Source organism: Lepisosteus platostomus, chromosome 2 (assembly GCF_059453375.1).
Source record: "Lepisosteus platostomus isolate fLepPlt1 chromosome 2, fLepPlt1.hap1, whole genome shotgun sequence".
Taxonomy (NCBI): domain Eukaryota; kingdom Metazoa; phylum Chordata; class Actinopteri; order Semionotiformes; family Lepisosteidae; genus Lepisosteus; species Lepisosteus platostomus.
In genome coordinates, this window is record NC_142612.1 from 29353192 (window position 1) to 29374408 (window position 21217).

Genomic DNA, 21217 nt, shown 5'->3' on the forward strand with positions numbered 1-21217 from the left:
CATAAAACATTCTCTGAATGCTCTTTTTATTTTTTGCCCTCCCCAGCCTTTACGTTTTCCTCATAGAATTAAAAAACATAATAAAATATGTATACAATTACTTCCAGAACAAAAGGCAACAAATTACAGATATAACTTAAAATAATTAAGTTCCTATAGTCAAGACTATAGAGTAGTCAAGTAAGTCAAATAGAGTAGACAAGACTTTCTAAAGTCAAGATAACATGTAAAAGTTGTCACACATCATAATACCTTATCACCTTGTTGTAAACATTTTCACATGTTTCAGTGTCAGTGTGATTTCTGTGATCAAAAGGCATTTTGATAGATGCTTGTTGGTTTTATTTTTGTCATTCTTTGAGTCTTAAAAATGTTTATTTGCAAAGTGACAGGAGTTTAACATCTCTCCGCCTTGTTAATCTACTTGGTAAAGCTGAACCACCATAGGGAGTATAGTTTTATGTATGTGAATAGGGGATCCCTATAAATTTTCCATGTCTACCATGCAATGACACAGTCTATACATGAACATCGAGGGAAGCCTGTTCCATTGCATCATCAAAGAGTGCTAAAATCAATAACAGCACTTCCAGTTAGGGGTTTAACTTAATATTTAGAATTAGGTATTAACTTTATTAAAGTTATTCAATACCATATGTCCCACCTGGAATTCCATGCAGTCATTTAAAAGTACATACAAAATCAAACTTTTTTCCGTGAACAAAAGCTTTTCCAGGATTACATCTTGCTTTGTTTGCAGTCGTCGCTTGTCATTTCAGCGATGGGAGTTTTGTTCATCTGAAATTCACCCCTTTTCTCCTCTTCCTTGTCGAACTCAGCCTCAATCTCTGAGGGGTCCACGTAGGTGTAGAAGTAGGCCATGATGGCAAACGCGATGCTGACAGCCACAAGGAGGGCAGCAAAGAGTATGTACTCAGCCCACTTGGTCCAGAGAAAGAGTCACCATTTGGGGGGAATGAAAGAGAACAAAACATCACATTCAGTTAATAAGCCAAAGGAAGAAGGATCTAGAAGTAAAAGGAGGAGCAACAGGTCTGAATCTTGTGTTTCTCAGATTATTCGAAGCTACAATAGGCTGACACTGTAAAACAGCTGAGATTTGCATTTCAATGTCTGTCATGTGCGAAAGCAGATTGAGTGAATTAAAGTGCTGTCACCCTTCCTCGATATTTTACACGACAGATGAACCTGGCAATTTCCAAATTCCTTATGGTTTCAGGCCTATGAGCTAATGTGCCTTCCAAAAGAATTGGGACAGCAAAGTCAAAGCTGTAACTTTGGATTTACAATCAAGACATTTGTAATTGTGATGATTAGATTCCCAGTGACTGTACTGGGACATCCACACTTTAAATTTTTTGAGTGCAAAAGTCTGTATTTGGTTGTATATACTGTACTTTGAGGTAATCACTACGTGAAGTCTGCAACCTAGATTGGGTCACTTGAAATCACTGGGTTGAACACAAAGTTTGTTTTTATTCTAATATGATCAAGCGTATGGGTGTCATTAACTAAAAATCAACCATATATTATAATGTACTTATAATTTATATTAAAAACTGTGTGACTGTAAAGCAAAAATAAAACCTTTGGCTTTGCTGTCCCATTAATTTGGAGGGCACTATGCTTTCTCTATCTTGCAGATGTTGATTAATGTAATAAAATATTAAACGCAAGTCAAAAATGTGAAATACTGTGTGTAAGCTTGCACATACCTGATCAGGGAGCTGGCCAGCTTCAGCCACAATCAGCACTATGATGTTACCAACAGCTACAGTGAATAGCCAGCCTGCCTGTAGGACTGATTTCATGTTGCTTGGAGCCTGAAAAACAATTAATTTGAAGATTAACATGTAGTATCTCTTTATACCTCAATGGAGTATTGCATCCTTGCTGAAAGAAAACTTAGAATCTTAAGTACAACAACAATATAGACCCGGGTTACTCAGCAGCAGCCTCAGCATAAACAGCAACAATTAGCAGTAAAAGGAAGTGTACTACTTTGTTAACATGTATTTTTTTAAATTCTGATAGAAGACAACCAGGGCTGTGTCTCAAAGATCGCTACTGTAGGTAACTGTGCTCTACATAGAAACAAAACAAAACAAAAGTGCTACTTTTACATATTTGTGAGGTATTTGATAAGATCAACGGGAGCGAGCACCACCTACCTGTGAGTATGAGAACTCCAGCCCAGTAACAGAGAACACAACCTCTCCAGATGTCATCAGGAAGTACTGAGGAATCTGCCAGGCCATATGGACAGTATTGGGTTTGATGTCCTCGATATACACTAGGCCATCCTCCGGTATCTTGCCCTCGTCAGTGTTGCACTGATCACAAAGACAGCACCATGATGTCAGTCACAGAAGCATGATGGTCTTTGTTGGACGATTTTGGACAAGAAAGGTGTAGTACTCACCATTTGTTTAATGACAATTGTATAAGAGCTTCCAAATCCCAAAATTCGAGAGGTTACACACTTAATGTCCTGACCTCTAATAGTGAAGGTGGTGCTAAAAAACAAAATTCCAAACACCCTTAATGTAAAAACACATTAGGTCATGAAATGCTTCTGTACTTCTAAATACATGTATAATTAATGCGGAGTAGACTGAATCTGTGAATTATTCATGCTTCACATATAGGTCATTGTTCAGCATCCTTCCATCTCATATTTACACTTATCTGTCCCTGCCCCACAAGGTTATGGGTGCCCTAGTAATTAAATGGTATTGGTGGGCTCCCAAGCCATTCCTGACAGCCTGTTGGAACTTGTTATCATTGGATAACAACCTTGTCAGTTTCTTCTTTGGGCCAAATGGATGAAATCCAGTGAAGCAGGTTCTGAACTGTCAAGTGGGTGGAGTAACAGTTCAAAACCAAGCTGTCATGTCGACGGACATTTCTTTTGGCTTGAGCTCAGTGATGCTCTGTGCATGTTGCTATCTACAGCTTGTTTCACTGTATTGCAAGAGTTTGTTGCTCCTCTTATTGTCATTGGATCAAAGAAGTCCTGAGAATCCTTCAGAACTTCAGTGACCATGAGGTCCAAGAAACCAGGATCAACCAGCATGGGATCTGGGCGCTGGGCTCTGAGCTCTTGGAACAAGCAACATTTTACTGTATGTTCATAACCTTGTTGAACAAATACAGAGCTATGTGGTAATGGGAGGGAATTGTGCTGAAGAGCGAGTCTTCCTCACAAATATTTAATAAATTAACTATTATTTTTTACTAAATATAGTATATCACCCGTGTAGATATAGAGATATACAGATAAATGTAGAGAGATAGTCTTTTTGCAAGTTAAAACAAAGATACTGTACTACTCGGAGATAATGCAGTTACAAGAGAACACCACCCATGAAATGGAGCATTTCCTGCAGACCCTGATGTAGACGTTTAAGAAGAAGGCCGATTTTAATACTACAGATGTATAGATTGTTTTAGTGGTGCTCATTTTCAAATGGCAGAACTGTGAAGATGTTCAACTACATAAATCCTATGTGCATAAAATAAACATATTCTGGAAAAAACACTTACTTTCCTTGTGGCAGTAGACTGTAATTTGACTGTGTGAAAGGTATAATGACACCAAAGTTTGCATTCCCTGCTGAAATATTCACATCCTGCTGCATGGCATTCACAAACCTATATGGAGAAAAGAAGAAATAAAACACTAAATATCGATCTTCTGTTCCAAAAGTGCTGCAGAATTTCATTCTTAGCATACTAAAAAACAAACTTCCTTCTTTGTTGTATACAATTTCTTTATTTAAAGTGCATATGATCTAATAAGAATTCTCAAATATCCATACAGCATTTCACTACTTCACAGCAAACTATGCATGTCCTGATTAAAGAATAAATTTCTAATGAATCAAGTTATCATCAAGACCCAACACTCTTTATTCATGGGAGAAGAGCAGATGTAAAACACAATTGTTTCACACTTTTTTCTCTTTTTCATTTTAAGAACTTCAGTTATACATCCTCCATTATTACTTGTCTTCCTTGTGATTAATCCTTATACAGGGGCTGCACAACCCCAGTCCTGGAGGGTCAGACTGTTTCTGGTTTTCTTTCCAGCTGAGCACTTAATTACTAGCTGAACTCATTATTTGCTTAACACTGGACACTTTCAAGCCTTGTCTTGGTTTATTGAAGCTGTAGATTTTAAGAGACTCATAAAACCTGATGGACCAAGGCCTTTGAGGATGGTTACCCTTACCCTATAACTTACGCAGCAACATAAAATTGTTCCACAGCCACAACATTATCTGGACTATTCTGAAGACTAATGACCTGGTCAGAGTTATTTGAATTTTAGAGTATGAAAAACTTCAGAAACACTTGAACATACCTTATGGCATTATTACCTTCTTCTGGCTTTTTGTTAATGTCATCAATCTATACAGATAAAACAGGAAGTCACATCACATTTCTAGTATTAAACTGCATAACCCTATCACACACAATTCTGTTAACATAGCACTAGAAACCTGTTGGGCTTAAAGACTACATGCATGATCAAATTTACTTTTCACTATTTTGCAAAGCAGTGCTTCTCAGCTAGAGGTAAGGTTTAATGTCTGTCTATCACTGTAGATTTGACAGTAACTCACTGTATTTACTGCAATCCAAAATACTACCTTTAACAGGAATTAATTATTCTACAACAAAACTAAATTCATCTTTATTCTTTGTTGAAAATGAACATTCACTGTGCTAGACTGGATCCCAATTTAAACCAAACCTTCATCCTGCCCCAGAATAAATCAAATCTCTGATTTTGCTACAACCTTTCAATTGGACAGAAATGTCTTGCATTTACCCAGTTAAAAGCTACCATCACATTCTTGGAGTGGAAATTGTGACTGGTGAGTGAGAGGATCGAATTCTAGATTTGATAAAGCTATGGAGGTAAATGAAAAGATAATTTTAGATTGTTTTCTTGCTTGGGTCCTACATACACACAGAGAAGGGCCCTTTGCTTAATAAACAGCCTTCTTCAGTGAGGCCTAATGATTCTATTGTTTGTTTCTAACCCTATATTTTTTTAAGGAAATGGAAGTATGCACAGCTTCAACAGTATTGATCACAGATGCTAAGGCTCAGTGAAAGAGTGAGAAATGCTACAAGTGCTTGATAAAAGATCACCAGATCTGATTATATAGTCTTTAGATGATTCAGAGCTTTCAGCATCTCATGTTCATGATTCTAACAGGATCAATCAATATCAATCTGTTACAGTAGAGCTGATTGGGCATCAAGATGACAAATTAACCCCTTTGATATTGGGAAAGACCTGAATGGTCCTTGTTAAAGCACATTTATTGCACATAACCCCCCCCCCCCCCCCACAAAACTCCATGTAAGAATCTCCAGGCACAAGGCCAGAGCTACACAGCAGTGGCATAACAAGAAGAAAGTAAATGTCCTTGTGTGGTCCAGTCAAAGAACTGTCTTGAGCCCAATAGAATGTCTGTGGCAGAATTTTGAAATCTGTCCATTAACAATCTCCATCCAAGCTGAGTTTGTGCTAGATTGCAAAGATGAATGGAAGACAACTGCACCATCCCATTATGGTTAAAAAAAAGGATGTGAATCTGTAATGTCTGCCAAAGGAGTTTGTTCCAAGTATTGACTCAGGGGAGTGTGAGTCATTTGAAACTTGTACTATCAACATTTTTTAGTTTCAATTTTTTTTTCACACATTAAAGTATTTAAACTGCTTATTTGGGCTTTTATTAAAAAGTATTCACATTGAAACAAATGGGTAATTCAACAAAATTAGACATCACGGGAAGAGGTAACCATTTTTGCAAGGCACTGTATGTACAGTAGCCATGTAACAGGGTTTAAGACTTACCAAACTGTCTTCCAGGTGTATTTCTGTAGTATTTGTAAATAAAAATGTCTGACGAGTTCCACTCTTAAAGGACAGTGGCACAGTTTTTTGATAATTGCCATAGAGAACAGTAACCTCTTTCACTTTATCAGTTGTGAATTCTTTATAATCAGTGGCCTGAAAGACAAGATAGAGATTCCTAATACACAGTGCTGGTCCCCTCTGATCCTGTAGGATCAGCATCCCAGTTTTTACTTAAACATAGCAAATGTGTTGTGCTCTGTCTGCGAATATATAGTCCTGGGATCACATTACATTTACAGTATCTTCAGGGTGATGAAATGCAGCATGTGAGTGTGCTGGTATTGTTTGCTTTAAATATTCTATATTATACTTAAATATTTGCTTTCAGTATTAAAGAATGTATTAAACAGATAATTAATTTGAAAAACAAACATATAAAAAAGCATATATTAACCACTTATATTTTAAAATATACAATGTTAACCTCTTACATACAGTACTTCTATAAGATATTGTCAACTTACTTGAAATTTAGGTGCCTCCCAGTTCAATGCTTCAGGTAAGACAGTCACATTCACAGTACTGTTGGCCAAGTTAATGACTTTCATTTGAGTTTTATCTGATGGAGGGAAATTTGGAAGTGTTTTCTGGAAAACAAGACAAAGGGACATATTGACATCGGTGTGCTAAATAGGTCTTTTGCCACAAGCCATAGTAGACAAACTGAGACCACACTGAAAGTGACATGAACTGCAGAACCTTAATGCCAGCTACAATAAATAGAGGTACATGTACAGTAATAGTCCATTTACATAAAATAAATGTGGAGAGCTCAATCTCCATTTTGGGCTGTCTCCAGCGTATGCAATTATAACCTTAACGTTTGCACAACATTCCATCTCTTTCAGTGTGCAGAATGTAGTATGCTGAGGATTAGGTCCAGTGTGACTCCATCCTGCTTTGCTGTCTTTCTAGATACTGTAGCTCACAGTTTTCCAAGTGCAGATCCATTCCTCTACTGCACTATGTGAACAAAATAGCTTTGTCGTAGGTGAAACCAAATAAACCAATTTGATTTCATTACTGAGAAGTAGGAAAGTACACTCTCACTTGGTCATAAGAACCCGAACCAGTACTGGACTCCCACACTCACATCAATCTGGATTTGGACCACAGCCGCCACAACGAAAGCAGAGGCTGCCAGAAGCATTCCAACTGTCATTCTTCTCAGTGGCCTAGAATGAACACAAAGCAAGTGAGACTGCCCACAGTTTACAATGGGAGAACAAATGATGTGATCTTGCATCACTAGATCCCAGTTTCCCTTAAATCCCATATCGACACTATATCTGTTTGTACCACAGGAATCACTTCTACACTTGTCCTGTAAGTGCTCTGACCATAGGAAGGCCCAGGTTTTCCACAGTCACATTTCTCTACTCTTTTATACAGGTATTTCTGACCACCTGATCGGTCACACTTCATCTTAAAATGTGTAGAAAATATTTCTACAGATTTTATGTTGCATGTTGTCTCTTCATATATTTGTTTGATTCTTTTGCTGGGATTTTACATTTTGTTTCTCTTCGTTTTTACGATATACTGCTTTCGAATAATTTTTGAGAATAATTTTCTAAAACAAAATGCAAGTTTCTGGTGTTGCTTTCAGGTGACTTACGTAAAATTCAGGTGACACTTTTTTACCAGTGGGTAAACAATTCCATCCACAACTGGCACCATTACGAGGATCAAGATTGGATTAACTGTCTGTTGGGGAAAAGTGAAATTAAGCAATTTTCATGAGTGTTAATTGCATTGAAACCAAAAAGAAGTGAACAAAAATTATGAATACAATAGAATGTGTATTGAGGCAGACTTACCTGCATTTGATCTGGCTGAATGACAATACCTCCCTGAAAAGAAAACATAAGGCATTATTTGAATAAGGATAATTAAGACAATAGGAAAATAAGAACAAAACATCACTGCTGCAGGAGATAACAATAACTCACAAAGGTCCCATCCATAGTGGTGGCTTGTAATGTCCATCGTGATCCCTACAAAAAAAAAAGAAAAGCCTTTTAATGTAAACTTTTTTTACATATTGTGTAAACACACGTGACGTGATATAATAATAATTAATAATTAATAATAATTGCTAACACTTATATAGCGCTTTTCTGGACAGTCCACTCAAAGCGCTTTACAGGTAATGGGGACTCCCCTCCACCACCACCAATGTGCGGCATCCACCTGGATGATGCGACGGCAGCCATAGTGCGCCAGAACGCTCACCACACATCAGCTATCAGTGGGGAGGAGAGCAGAGTAATGTAGCCAATTCATAGAGTGGGATTATTAGGAGGCCATGATTGGTAAGGGCCAATGGGAAATTTGGCCAGGATGCCGGGGTTACACCCCTAGTCTTTTCGAGAAACGCCCTGGGATTTTTAATGACCAGAGAGAGTCAGGACCTCGGTTTTATGTCTCATCCGAAGGACGGTGCCTGTTTACAGTATAGTGTCCCCGTCACTATACTGGGGCATTAGGACCCACATGGGCCGCAGGGTGAGCGCCCCCTGCTGGCCCCACTAACACCTCTTCCAGCAGCAACCTTAGTTTTTCCCAGCTCACACCTGCTTAGCTTCAGTGGGTTACCAGTTGTGAGTTGCAGGGTGATACGACTGCTGGCTGTAGTATATTCTGGTTAATTGACTAAGTGTTAAGTGAAAAGCCGAAGACACTAAGCCCTCCTGGAAATGAGTTTGGCACTCAAAAGTATGATTTATGATTGGTGTGTTGATGTGGTTTCTTGCTTGTTTGTTGTTGAATCCATCCAAATATTCAGGTTCCGAAAAACTGTCTTTTTACAAAAATGATTACGGCATGAAGACATTCTGTCTTTCAGTACTGTTATAGATAACTACTATATACGTTATAATAACTAATCCACTCTATAAGAAAATAGACTTAACTGGTTAAGTTGTGTTTTTCACTCTGAATATTCGACTACAACAGGGGCTCCCAACTCCAATTGTTCAATTGTTTTTTTCTGTCTCATTATTTTATAAATAGCTCTTCACCTGGGAGGAATGTTCAATTGAGCTAATTAATTTGGTCAAGTTTATCCCTTCTCCACACCATTTTTGCGGTTGGTGAAATAAAGAGACATAGAAAACCTGGATTCTGCATCCTGAGATCCAAGGTTGGGAAATCCTGGTTCCTTACTAACTTTTTAATACAACCTCAGATTATTGAGGGTCAAGGTGAATACTGTTTGATGACACTTCTCATTACCTGCTGATCAAAGAGTGCCCAGAACATAGGCAGGGGAATGTACAGGAAAAGGACCTTCAGAACCATCTTGATCTGAGCTATAAGACGTTTCTAGAAGGATGGAGAGAAATAAAATGAAAAGGTTACATCAAAAGTATGATATAACTTGTAAAAGGATAACTGATAAAAATGTGGAGGAGTAAAAGGGCAACTCTGGAGCACAGATTGCTCCATATGAAATGTGAAGATTAAAACATACATCGTACTTATCTTCAGCCCAGTCCATCCAGTGGTTTCTATTTGAGTACTGACTGCTTCTGTGCCTCCACCTGTTCTTCAGTGCAAACTGCAACCAAAGGATGGTAAATAAATGATTCTGTTTTTACTAGCTACAAATGTCACACTCTGCAACTCTTGAATTGGGTTTGTCTTGGTTTTGTTCTCAGGGCTTGAGGAGTCACAAGAGAGATGAAGCTGAACTAGTAAACCACAAAGATAACAGTAATAGACCTTTGTGGCTGAGAGGTTCAGCAATGAGGCTTGAGGGGGAATGAGTTTAAATAATCTTTTCACTTTAAATAATCCATTTATTAAATTGTATAGATACCTGTGACAATCTGTATTGACTAAAGTTCTTTCTCCAAACAACACTTCGAGGTTCAATATAGGGGGACACCTTTTTTAGGAACTTCAGCAATAATGGCTATAAATGCAAAAAAGCATAATAAACCATAATATTCACTGTGGCTGCACTACTCACATACAAAGGCCCACCATCCCCAATTACTAGTTCTGGAGCAACCCCTGAATTGAAGTACTGGAAGCGTTTGGTGCTTTTGTGTTAATAAGCATGCAATGCTATATTTCTGGCAGGGAACATAGTTCATCTTGAAGAAGAAGCAATAAAGACTTTGGAGAAACCTGAAGCACTCATGGTTCACAGTAATTTATATGTTCTGGAGAATTATCCTCAAATAACAATTGAGGCATAAACGTGGACTCACCCCAATGCATCTGCAGACCTTCAGCATGATGTTCCCCTCAGGGGCTGTCTTTGTGTACATGCCACTTCCCACGATGAAAACAACTGCAGAGCACAAGAAACCACAAGGGGTGTCCAATCAAAACAGGTGGAAAACAATGATTGTCATTGGAAGTGCATTTACAGTGAAGGGAATCATGTTCAGGCCTCAGATGTTTATTCACACTCACACAACAAAGAGTGAAGCTTTGCCGGTAGGAGAACAATGTGTTAGGAACCAGAAGAAACTGTATTATTCTATTTGGCAACATTAATGAGGACTACTTACTCAGGGCTACAACCATCAGTGCTGCAGGAACACCAAAGGCCAATGCATAGCATTTCTGTTGGCTGTGGATGCCACATTCCTGGGCTGCAAGATAATTAGAATGTGGAGCCATGACTCTCTTTGCGTAATATATCCACATCATTGTATTACCAGTTTTCACATCTTAGACCTGGACATCTCTCTAACAATATGGTTATTGTCTGTACTAACAATTCTTACATTATTTCTGCTCTATGTCAATGTACAAGTCCAACTTACATCTAAGGAGTTCAAAGCTGCTTCTTTCAAAGTTTCTCATTAATTACTAACTAATTACTTTCATTCATTGAAATTAATGAGGGAAATGAACAAACTATGTCCTTGCATATAGTACCTCTCAGAATGGGGGTGATGACTGTGGACAGGAGACTCCCTGCATTAATAGACAAATAGAAGATGGAAAAAAATGTGCTTCTTTGTTTCTCCTGTAAGGTAAAACAGAAACAGAGACGACTGTTACTTGTGTATCCTCTACAATTCTGCACGATTAAAACTAATAAACGTTAAGCAAGCTGAATGAAACATCTTTTCAAAAGAGAAGTATCCCTTTTGCTTAACCTTACTTTCTGTCATACAATACTTTAAGGAAGGTGTGAAACATTAAGGCAGGTCAACATTCCAAAAATATTTTGATATTGTTCTCAAACAATTGAGATCAAACTTGGTCCTGGAAGCCCAACCTTCAGCAGGCATTATACAGCAGCTCATCCTTAAACCATTGATATGTAGAGACATGGAACACGTGAGGGTTTTGAACAGTTTCATAAATTAATTGGTTCACAGAAAGTAGTAATGACCAGCTGTGGCCCTGGGGAAATCAGGGTGGACTTTCATTTTAAATTCTCTCTAAACTACTTAATTGCCCAAGTCAGTGCAGTCTTTAAAAATTCATGACTTATTGGTGCCCTATAAAACCTGCTGTATTGTTGACTCTCTGCTCTCCAGCCTATATGTCTGCCTTAGCAGATTGTAACCTTTTTATAGATGTCAGTTTTCTTTCACATGAGAGTAAGCTGAAGTGAAAAGTGACTAGGTGACTGATAGAAACCCTTACTGACGCAGAGGCGGCAGTAACCAGATAGAGGCTATAGTGTGAAGATCGCATGCACATTCCTGAAAAGGGTTTAATTTAACCTAGTCTCCCGTTTCATTAATTAGAAAATGTTGCTTGTTTCATGCTGCGAGAGCCACGCGTATCGAACTCATGTCTCTTCTGACCTGGTGATCTTCAAACTGGTCTCCCCCAAAGGCCGCCACACAAGGCTTGATCCCCCCAGTGCCCAGCGCGATGAGAAGAAGGCCAACCATAGAGAGAGCACTTAACAAAAGCAGGAGACAATAAAAACCTCAACAACACTTCATTCTGTGCATCAATTATGGGGGTTTCATTAGCTGTTCAAGCGACATTTTTACTGACACTTTCACAAATCTTTCATGCACCTAGCAGGCGTTTGCTAACCATTTATTTGTGACAAAATTGTATTTCCCAAAGCTGTGTTTATTTGGAAAGTTGTGGTAAAATACTAAAATCACATTAGGAGTCTAATTCTGCTTCTGGCTCTATTCTAACGTAAGCCCATATTTCAGTGTGTACAGTAGCTTGATTTCTACAGTGCTCTCCAGCTACAGTATATGCTTTCTAACCCTTATATCGTTGCTCATCTTTGCTATCCATGCGAGTGGTCTTTAAATACTTTTAAAAGGAGCAAATTCATCCTTATAGCTCTGAATAGTAAAGAAAGGAATGTGTATTAGAAGTAATACTACTTGTAAAAAAATAAAACTAAGTAAACAAGTTCATTATATTTTCAATTGCAATGAGTTTAGCTGTGGAATAAATGAATGATTAAACAAAGAAGGTGCTGTAACAAGTAGGCCTATACACGTGATTAAAAAAAAAGAACATCTTCTACCAAATAATTAAAAGGTGAAAAACACACCCCAAAATATTGGTCCATACTGTAGAATAATAAAAATGTTTGTACGTCAACAAACGGGACTGGGTAAAACCCAGAAAGGCAGAGCAACAGAACACAGCAGCCAATACTTGAGCAGATTTTAGTATTTTAAAATAATAATACTTGTTTTCTATTTGCATACTCTTCCTGTATTGTTTCATTAAAAACATTAAAATAATTTAATGAATTGTTAAAAAAATCAATAATTCCCAGTATGCAAGGGAGTTACCCAGGTCTCCATAAGAAGACAACTTTTATATTCTACCAACAGAAATATTATAAACCTTTCCAGAACATAAAAAGTAATTTCTCAGTCCAGTTTCACTGTATCCTGGCAGAGAAATGCACTCATCGTGAGCTGTGTCTTGCGGCACAATTCTGGGGGCAGAGGAATCATCACACTGTTCACTGTAGGTATTCGAGTTCGGAGAGCTTTGTCCCAGCATTTAAAATCAGCGCCCTAAAATCCTTTTTTCAGATAGGCAGAGGCGATCCTAAATGAAATCCAGTAGTTTTGTCCTAGGGCGCAATTCCAGGACAAAACAGTTGCCTCTCAAAATACTCTATCCTTGTTATTCCATTTGCTCTATTCTCTATTAAGAGTTCCATGGGCTTTGCACCAGCATTTTTTAATCAGAGCAAATGGTAAGCAACAAATGTAGGGAAGGGAGTTTATATTAATTGAAATCCCAGCTCCACTGATGTCGAGAAAACAGAACAGGTTAAAACAAAGGACAAAATGGAAAGCATGTACAGTACACTGAAACGAGAAAGGAAAGTCCATAGAGTAGACTGGAACAGAATGAAAACTGGTCCTTAGACTTTAATTCCTAACTGAAATCCTAAAACCATAAACATCTTTGCTTGCAAATATCATATCTGTCAAAATAAAAGTGGTATGGAATGGAAAGATAGCTCTTTCCAAGGAATGACACAGCAGGATAACTAAAATAGTTGTGAAAAAAGGAGACAATTGCACAGGTAGATTTCTCTGGGAACACCCATTTTCAACCAGACACTTTCTTTCCTACATAAGCGTTCCTGTTAAAAGTCAACTTACTTTTTAGAAAACATTTATATCATCAGAAGAGCAAATACATCAAGACAGACCCCTTACTGAAATCTGACAGGGTGTGAAAAATCTAGGCCACAAAATTGCATCCACTTAACAAATATAAACTCAGTTTTATGGTAAGAGAACTCACATGTGTAAAGTGAGGTTGTTTGGACTTCCATCGCGGTCAGAGTCCGTGATGTCGTGTACAGCACTGACTGCCATCACACCCTGTCCAATGGTGTAGACAATGGACAAGTAGATGATAGTCCTATAAGAAGACAACACATGAAAATAAATTTAAAACTTATATTTATTTCTTCCCCTTCAAACTCATGCTCAATTGAAAATGTAATTCCTTTGTGAATGCAGTCATTATTTTTCACTGCTGCTTTTCCTCAATAATGTCAAAGAGAAAACTAACTTTAGTCTTTCTGCAGCAGACAGGAGACCCCAGTACCTATATGGGGTCATTGCCCATGTCAATGTAACCACTTTTGTCTGAAATGTGTCTGAAAACCAACTGGGATTGTAGTTTGTTATTTACATGTCAAACACTCACTTGAACTTCCCAAGCCATGAGTCAGCAATAATGGCTCCAAGTATTGGGGTCAGGTAGCACAGGGCCACAAAAGTGTGGTAGATGGAGGTCGCTGTGTCATCATCCCATTTAAGGAAGTACCTGAAGTACAAGACAAGCACCGCTGTATTGGGGAACAGAAGGGGAATACAGCAAATCAACTTTCAGTGTCATGTCAAGGAAACACAGTAACCTTACAACCGTATGTCTGTTTTGATAATGGGAGAATTCCTCATTACCTCGCATGCCATAGTAGGAGAATCTTTCACAGAACTCATTGACGACGATGAAGAAAATGCTGAGAGGATAGCCGCAGACCTCCACCTGGGATGCAGTAACATAGAAAATGAAAAACTGGAGCACGATTATGTGAAGATCTCAGAGATTAAAAAGTTCTCTCCTTGTTATTGAATGATGAGCTATTTGAAATAGAGAAATACAATTCTTTGTGTTGCGCGGCAACCCTTAGGCGCCAGCAGTCTCACTGCACAGCTGTTGGAGAAGAGAGAAATTGCAGATCACAAATTGAATTTTATTGGCACAGTTTAGGTCTAGTCTGGATTGTGCAAGTCCAATATGGAATTTAGCCAAGCCTCAGGGGGTAACATTCCTACTGTAACAGTGTTACTAAACGACCAACTAATCAAAATCTCAGTGAAATGTCTTTGCAACTCCTTCACTAAAGCGTCTCCAATCTCCATATTGGGGTAATTATTTGCAAATTCTGATCTAGAGGGAAGACTGCCACCCACTGGTCTACTAACACATTTACTGCAGCCCGGTTTTCTTTAGAGGTCTCCCATTTCAATTCCAACCTTGCTTAGCTTCTGAGTACTACCATTTTCATGCTACAGATTGGAAACTTTACTCCCTAAACTAACTAAAACTTGTAATTAATGGCATAGATGGGGTTCTGCTGAGGTACTTCAACAATATACTCTAATTTTTTGTAAATCCCTATGGAGTAAATCAGTCGAATAAGTAAAAGAGCACATATACATTCCACAAAGTTAACATGAAGCTCCATTTTCAGTACATGATGCATTTTAATACTATATGCCTTCTTTGCAAAACCTAGGGAAGGAGCCATACTGGTACTCTTACTGTGAACACTTTTGTGTTGTGAAACATAAATCATAAAGAGGATTTCAAAGTGTGGCAATTTTTTACCATTTTTTTCAGACAAAACTAAACACAAACATGAATAATTGAATTTAGCACCTACCTGAGATTTGGGTTTTCTTACTCTTTCTTTTTCTGCATAAAAATAAAAAACTCTGTCATCATATGGCCCGTGAGCAGCATTTTAGAAAATAGAAAAATGGGTAATCTAAAAGGACTTTCTGTGACCCGTTAAAAGCCAAGCAAGATCCATGCAGTGCGATCTTAAGTAATTAATTATCTTGACCTATTAATTTGCTTAATACTGGAAGATAATGGAATCTGTGCCATTAACTGTTTTCATAAAATAATCCCAAGTTTTTTATAAGACCTGTAAAAAATATTTGCATTTCAAAGCTCTTTCGAGTATTTATAAATATATCTTTAATTTGTTGTATAGAGTAAGTTACTGTGCCACTGAAGATTTGTGTCTACATATCTAAATTCATATTTAAAAACATATTCATCCAGATAATAAACACCAGGATTTTAAAAGTTTTTGCTGTTAAAACCCATTGTACTTTTTTGAGCTTGGATCTGTAAAGAACAAGATACGAACCTGTCATGATTCTGGTTTTTGGGAAAGGCTCCTTGTCCTCTCTTGGAAAGTAGCCTTGAGGAAAAAGGAAAGAACTATTATGGGTTCCCACATTTAAGCTTAAAAACAATGGACTTAGTCCATGTGTAATCTTACATGTGATTGGACTCCGTGTTTGCCCTCCCAGAATAATGAAGCTCTTTATGGCTGAAAGCCATCTGTTGATTAACTAGAAAAAGGGAGGAAATGTATTTCTCAGTAAACGTGTGTTCATGCTCTGGGAATAGGAAGGGCATAATATACAGTAATACTGTATGTATCTTCAATAAGAAAAAGGAACATTTTTGGAGCCATATTTTCTCATTTATTCTAGGGGCATGGGCATGGAGCCACTTTAACTTTCATCATGGCTATTTAAATTCCCCAAACACATGCTGCTTGCAAATACTGAATATTTAATTTCTCTTGGGAGTGGAGGTAGAAATGTGCACTGGCAAAATCATCATTGTCGCTTTGCTGCTTTAGCTCAAAGCTGAAACAAGCAAAGGGAAACAAACTTGAAGAATCCTGTAGATTTTTAAGTAGTCCCTTCAGTTTCTTTTTTTTGGTGTTTTTTCCATTTTAAGCTTTTTTTTGGTCCAAAAAGACATAAAAGAAACACTGTATTAGAAAGGTCTTTACAGAAGTGTACAGAGAGTGTACATGTAAACTAACAAGTAAAGGTTTATTCCATGCTGAAAAGAGAAGAAAAGAAACACAACATTTTTGCTGTGGAGCCTTCTTGGGGTTAACCTGAAGAAGGCTCCACAGAAGGCTTTATTAAAGAGACAGTTAATCATAAGCATATCTCAGAGTCTTGTCGGATGTAGAGCAATTCTGCAACTAATTTAGTAATTAAAAGCTGGGGTAGAACAGAAAACAAAAGACAATAGGCCCTCCGGGAACTGAGTTTGAAACCTTAAACTCTCACAAAAACCCAGGGCCTCAAGCACTCTGTAAAGAGGAGTAAAGTGACTGTGTAAACTGGCTGAGGTAACAGCACTGTGGTCTGGGACAGAGTCCTCACATTGCTGGCATGCAGGGGATACTTAATTTACCTATTTGTTTTTACACCAAATCTGTGTATCTTCAAATCTATTTTGTGCGATTACAAAAGAGCAACAGAATTAGGACAATTTCTTTAAATAAAACTGGATCCCCACTAACAGAAGAGTGTCTTAAGTTTTTAATTTATGTGAGAAGATTGCTTAAATGGTTGAGGTAATGACAATTGTCTTCTCAGGAGAGGAAAAAAAAAGGAATTTGACATAATTTGACCAAAAAAGCCAAATTTTAATTTGTGACAATCAATAGGTAATTTGTTTCAGTTTAATATAACATGCCCTTGTTGTCTTGTGAATGGAAAATTAATAAAGAAACTCTACTAGATTTCCACAGTCAAATGGATAATCAGTTAGTTCCTATTTTTAGGAACAGTGTCCCGTGAGAGAAAAGTAAATGAAAATTGACATTTTACTTTTTATGATACTCACGCTGAGAGACTTCTGATTTCATAAAGAGAGTACTGGAATGGGAAAATTATGTCTCTAGTTTCTTTTTCTTCCAAAGGACTTATATGACTTGTGTGACATTTATAAACAATCGACTTTATGACATCACTTTGAATGTTTTCTTTGCTGGAATAATTGAATACATAGTCAGCATGACAAAGGTATTTTAATGGCAAACAATATGGGAAGACATCAGAGATTACATGTAGCAGCAAAAAAGGCAAAAAATCAGGCATATGGTTGTAAGTATTGTATAGGAGAAGAATTACAGAGCAAAAGGTGTTATTATATTTTTCTGTAGACATGCTATAGATCAATGTTGTTTGGTTATACCTTAGTTAGAAACCAGTGTTTTTACTTTTGCATTCAAAATACAGTGCCTTAGAAACATCTACCCATTCCAGGATATTGGATAATACATCGAACTAAATGTAGCACATTAAATATTTAAATAAATTGCACGTGTATTTAGTAGGTTGGGCACTAATAATTTAAAGAATGTGCTTATTTAGCTCCCTGTAGTTCATGAAATAAACTCAGTCTAGAAATAGCATCATACAGTAACATGTGTAAAATAGTAAAAGATTGATTATCAAGGTACTTGAAGTTTGTTTAGAAAAACTACAGTATTGTTTCCATTTAGAGTAGTTTTAAGATAAATCTTTGTATATTTAGATGGAATGTTTACCAAACCAGAACAAATTTGCTACATACAGCATATACACTATGCTTCAGACACCATACCTACAGAATAGCAGGAGAAAACAACATTGTAAACTTCAGGCTGAAAAGAAAATGAAAATACACAAAAGAAATCCAGTCAAAAAACTAACTGCTACAACAAATTGGACTCACGTTTGAAACATGGCACTGATGATACCTTTTCACTCAGCTCTTTGAATAACATTCAACCCCAGTGTGACAATTAGCTCTGTTGACACAACTTCTCTTGGCTGGTGCCTTTTTGTAGACTATGAGAGTGAGATTTGTCGGCACTGTTCCTGGTAACAGATTCTAAGCATGTCAGCATTCTTTTTCAGTAAACCTACCTGACCTCAGCAACAAAACTCTGTTGACTGTGTTAAGCTGTTTCATTATTCCTTCATGGTCATTATTCCTATAATTACAGGTGAAGGGCAGAGATTTCGGGGGCCATTTTGGTGTTTTCTAGTATTATTGTACCAAGCAGAGCAGTTTTAAAGAGCTGGGTCTTAGTGGTGCATGCAATCAAAATAGGAGCAGATCCGTTAGTAATAAATTCCTTAATTAAATATGCCCACAGGGAAAAATAAATCTTGTTTTCTTTAAATATGTTGTTACTGTATACAAGCAGCATGGGGACATATGTTGTTCAGCTGGAATGTTGTACAGTCTGGATGAGCCCACAGGAAGGACAGGAGGTCATCAAGAGGCCTTGACCAACGCAGTGCTGTGGTCTGTAGGTGACAGATTGTTTTTGGCTGCGACATCTTGTCCGGTTAGAAACTGCTGGCTTTGAACACCCCAGAGAGTGAGAGACAGTGCACTGAATTAGTCCAGTCAAGTATGAGGGGTTTCTTGGAAAATGAGACGCATAGTTTTATTTTTCTAAATTTCCATCAGGCTTGTCTTCCAGTAAAGTAAATTACTTCGTCTCCTGTGCCCTATAAACTCTCTCACTAATATGGTGATTTAGTTCTTATGGAATGGTTAAAGAAACTTATGTGTATCACAGTGACAATTTATCAATTAATTAAAATGATATCTAAAATCCTTAAACTTTTTCACAAAGTAAAAAAAGAAGGCAAGAACAATCTGACAGAGTAATACAAGTGCCTCATCAGGTCACTAAAAACTAAAACTCATGGAGCTGCCAAACTTCACCCTGCTTCTGAAATGATAGTACGGATGAATCTGCTACTCTGTGATTAATTGATAACCCCTTTCTGGCTCTTATCTCCAATCTTGATGTAAGACATAATCCAAAGAAAATAATTTAGGTGCACTTGAGCAATAAATCACTTCCAAAGAAGGAACCATTTGGACAATAAAAGTCTTCATTTTGCTGCAGAGAGGGGTGTGGATAAGAAGCATCTTTCTATATGACTCCATGTGAACAAATAATAATAATAATTGCTTATACTTATATAGCGCTTTTTCTGGACACTCCACTCAAAGCGCTTTACAGGTAATGGGGACTCCCCTCCATCACCACCAATGTGCAGCATCCACCTGGATGATGCGACGGCAGCTATAGTGCGCCAGAACGCTCACCACACATCAGCTATCAGTGGGGAGGAGAGCAGAGTAATGCAGCCAATTCATAGAGTGGGATTATTAGGAGGCCACGATTGATAAAGGCCGATGGGAAATTTGGCCAGGACGCCGGGGTACACCCCTTCTCTTTTCGAGAAACGCCCTGGGATTTTTAATGACCACAGAGACGGTTTTACGTCTCATCCAAAGGATGGCGCCGGCTTACAGTATAGTGTCCCCATCACTACACTGGGGCATTAGGACCCACATGAGTTGCAGGGTGAGCGCCCCCTGCTGGCCCACTAACACCTCTTCCAGCAGCAACCTTAGTTTTTCCCAGGAGGTCTCCCATCCAGTTACTGACCAGGCTCACACCTGCTTAGTTTCAGTGTTTGGACTGACTCCTGCAAGGGCTCTTGCACCTTTTTTTCAGAAACAAATATTGTAGTTAAACAGCGCATGGATATTCAAATCAGGAAAGCCACCAGAATGATCTAGCAAATACCTGTTGAAAGGAAACGGGAATCTGATGGAAGACTGAAGATTCCAAATTCACTGCTGTATCAACATTTGAGAAAACAGAAGATTCTTGACGTTTCTTAAGAAAGACTACAGTATTTTTTTTACATTTAGAGCAGATTTAAAGAGAGACTGTTTTTTCATCTGAGAAAACAATTTCTATTTTCTCTAGAAAAAAAGAGGGACAGTGAATGGGTTATAAAATTGTCTGTGATTTTGGGTAACTAGATAATACTCAACTTACAGCAGACAAAGGTATCAAGCAAGCAAAAAGACATTTTAGTGAGTCTGATTTTTCACACACTTCTGAATGTAGAATAAGGCTTAGTTGGCTTTGGCTTTAGTGAGCACTGTAGAAAGAAATCTTGAATGTTGGAGCCAGGTTTAGGATTTGTGATTAATCTTAGAGTTCAAGTTCAAAATGTATTTGTCATTAGTAACATGTACATTGAATTCTTATTTCCAACCGCTCTCTCAGTGTACAGATAGGTGAAGACAGCAATAAAAATGCTAAGTGAGTAGTGCAAAGGACAATATAACATACAATAAAGAAAATAATCTACAACTGATAATTTACAAGAGTATACAACAGTTTGCAGTTTGCTAAATACAAGATTAAAAATTTAGTGGTAATGAATAATGGTAATGGTAATGCCAGACAGCCAGTTGGCTTTTAGCTAGTAGTTAATCATGACACATACTACTTGGGGATAAAAAAACTGTCTGAACCTGGTGGTCTGTTTTCCTATACTGTGGTCTTGCCTACCAGATCGCAGAGATGAGACCAGTTTGTGTCCGGGATGGTTATAATCCTGTATTATGGCACAGGCTTTTTTTTAAGCAATGGTTGATATACTGTAGATCTTTCAGCTGATGGTAAGTCAGATCCTGTGAGTGTTTTTGTAGATGTCACAGCCCTCTGTAGGGCCTTTCTGTCCTTTGTGGTTGTGTTGTCATATCGTACGGTGATGCCGATCATTTTATAGTAATAATGCAATTGATGCAAGTCACTACTAGCCTTTTCTAGCATTTAATAACTGAAGTGAGTTTCAATTTAATTCAATTCAATTTTATTTGTATAGTGCTTTTTACACTTGG

At 37.7% G+C, this 21217-nt stretch overlaps 1 protein-coding gene across 1 annotated transcript; it reads right to left on the reverse strand.

Annotated features, from left to right (window-relative positions):
- Positions 1 to 612: 612 nt before the first annotated feature.
- LOC148676175 (solute carrier family 15 member 1-like) lies at positions 613 to 15960 on the reverse strand. The gene is made up of 23 exons (XM_088604141.1): positions 15837 to 15960; positions 15342 to 15373; positions 14356 to 14440; positions 14099 to 14240; positions 13688 to 13807; positions 11743 to 11842; positions 10859 to 10949; positions 10486 to 10569; positions 10180 to 10262; positions 9435 to 9521; positions 9197 to 9286; positions 7912 to 7956; positions 7780 to 7812; positions 7578 to 7666; positions 7053 to 7134; positions 6424 to 6546; positions 5897 to 6052; positions 4388 to 4434; positions 3568 to 3675; positions 2444 to 2537; positions 2193 to 2354; positions 1737 to 1844; positions 613 to 942 (listed from the first exon to the last, which is right to left on the reverse strand). Exons 1-23 carry the CDS (start codon positions 15841 to 15843, stop codon positions 739 to 741), a joined length of 2172 nt encoding a protein of 723 aa, XP_088460267.1. The 5' UTR covers positions 15844 to 15960; the 3' UTR covers positions 613 to 738.
- Positions 15961 to 21217: the final 5257 nt, after the last annotated feature.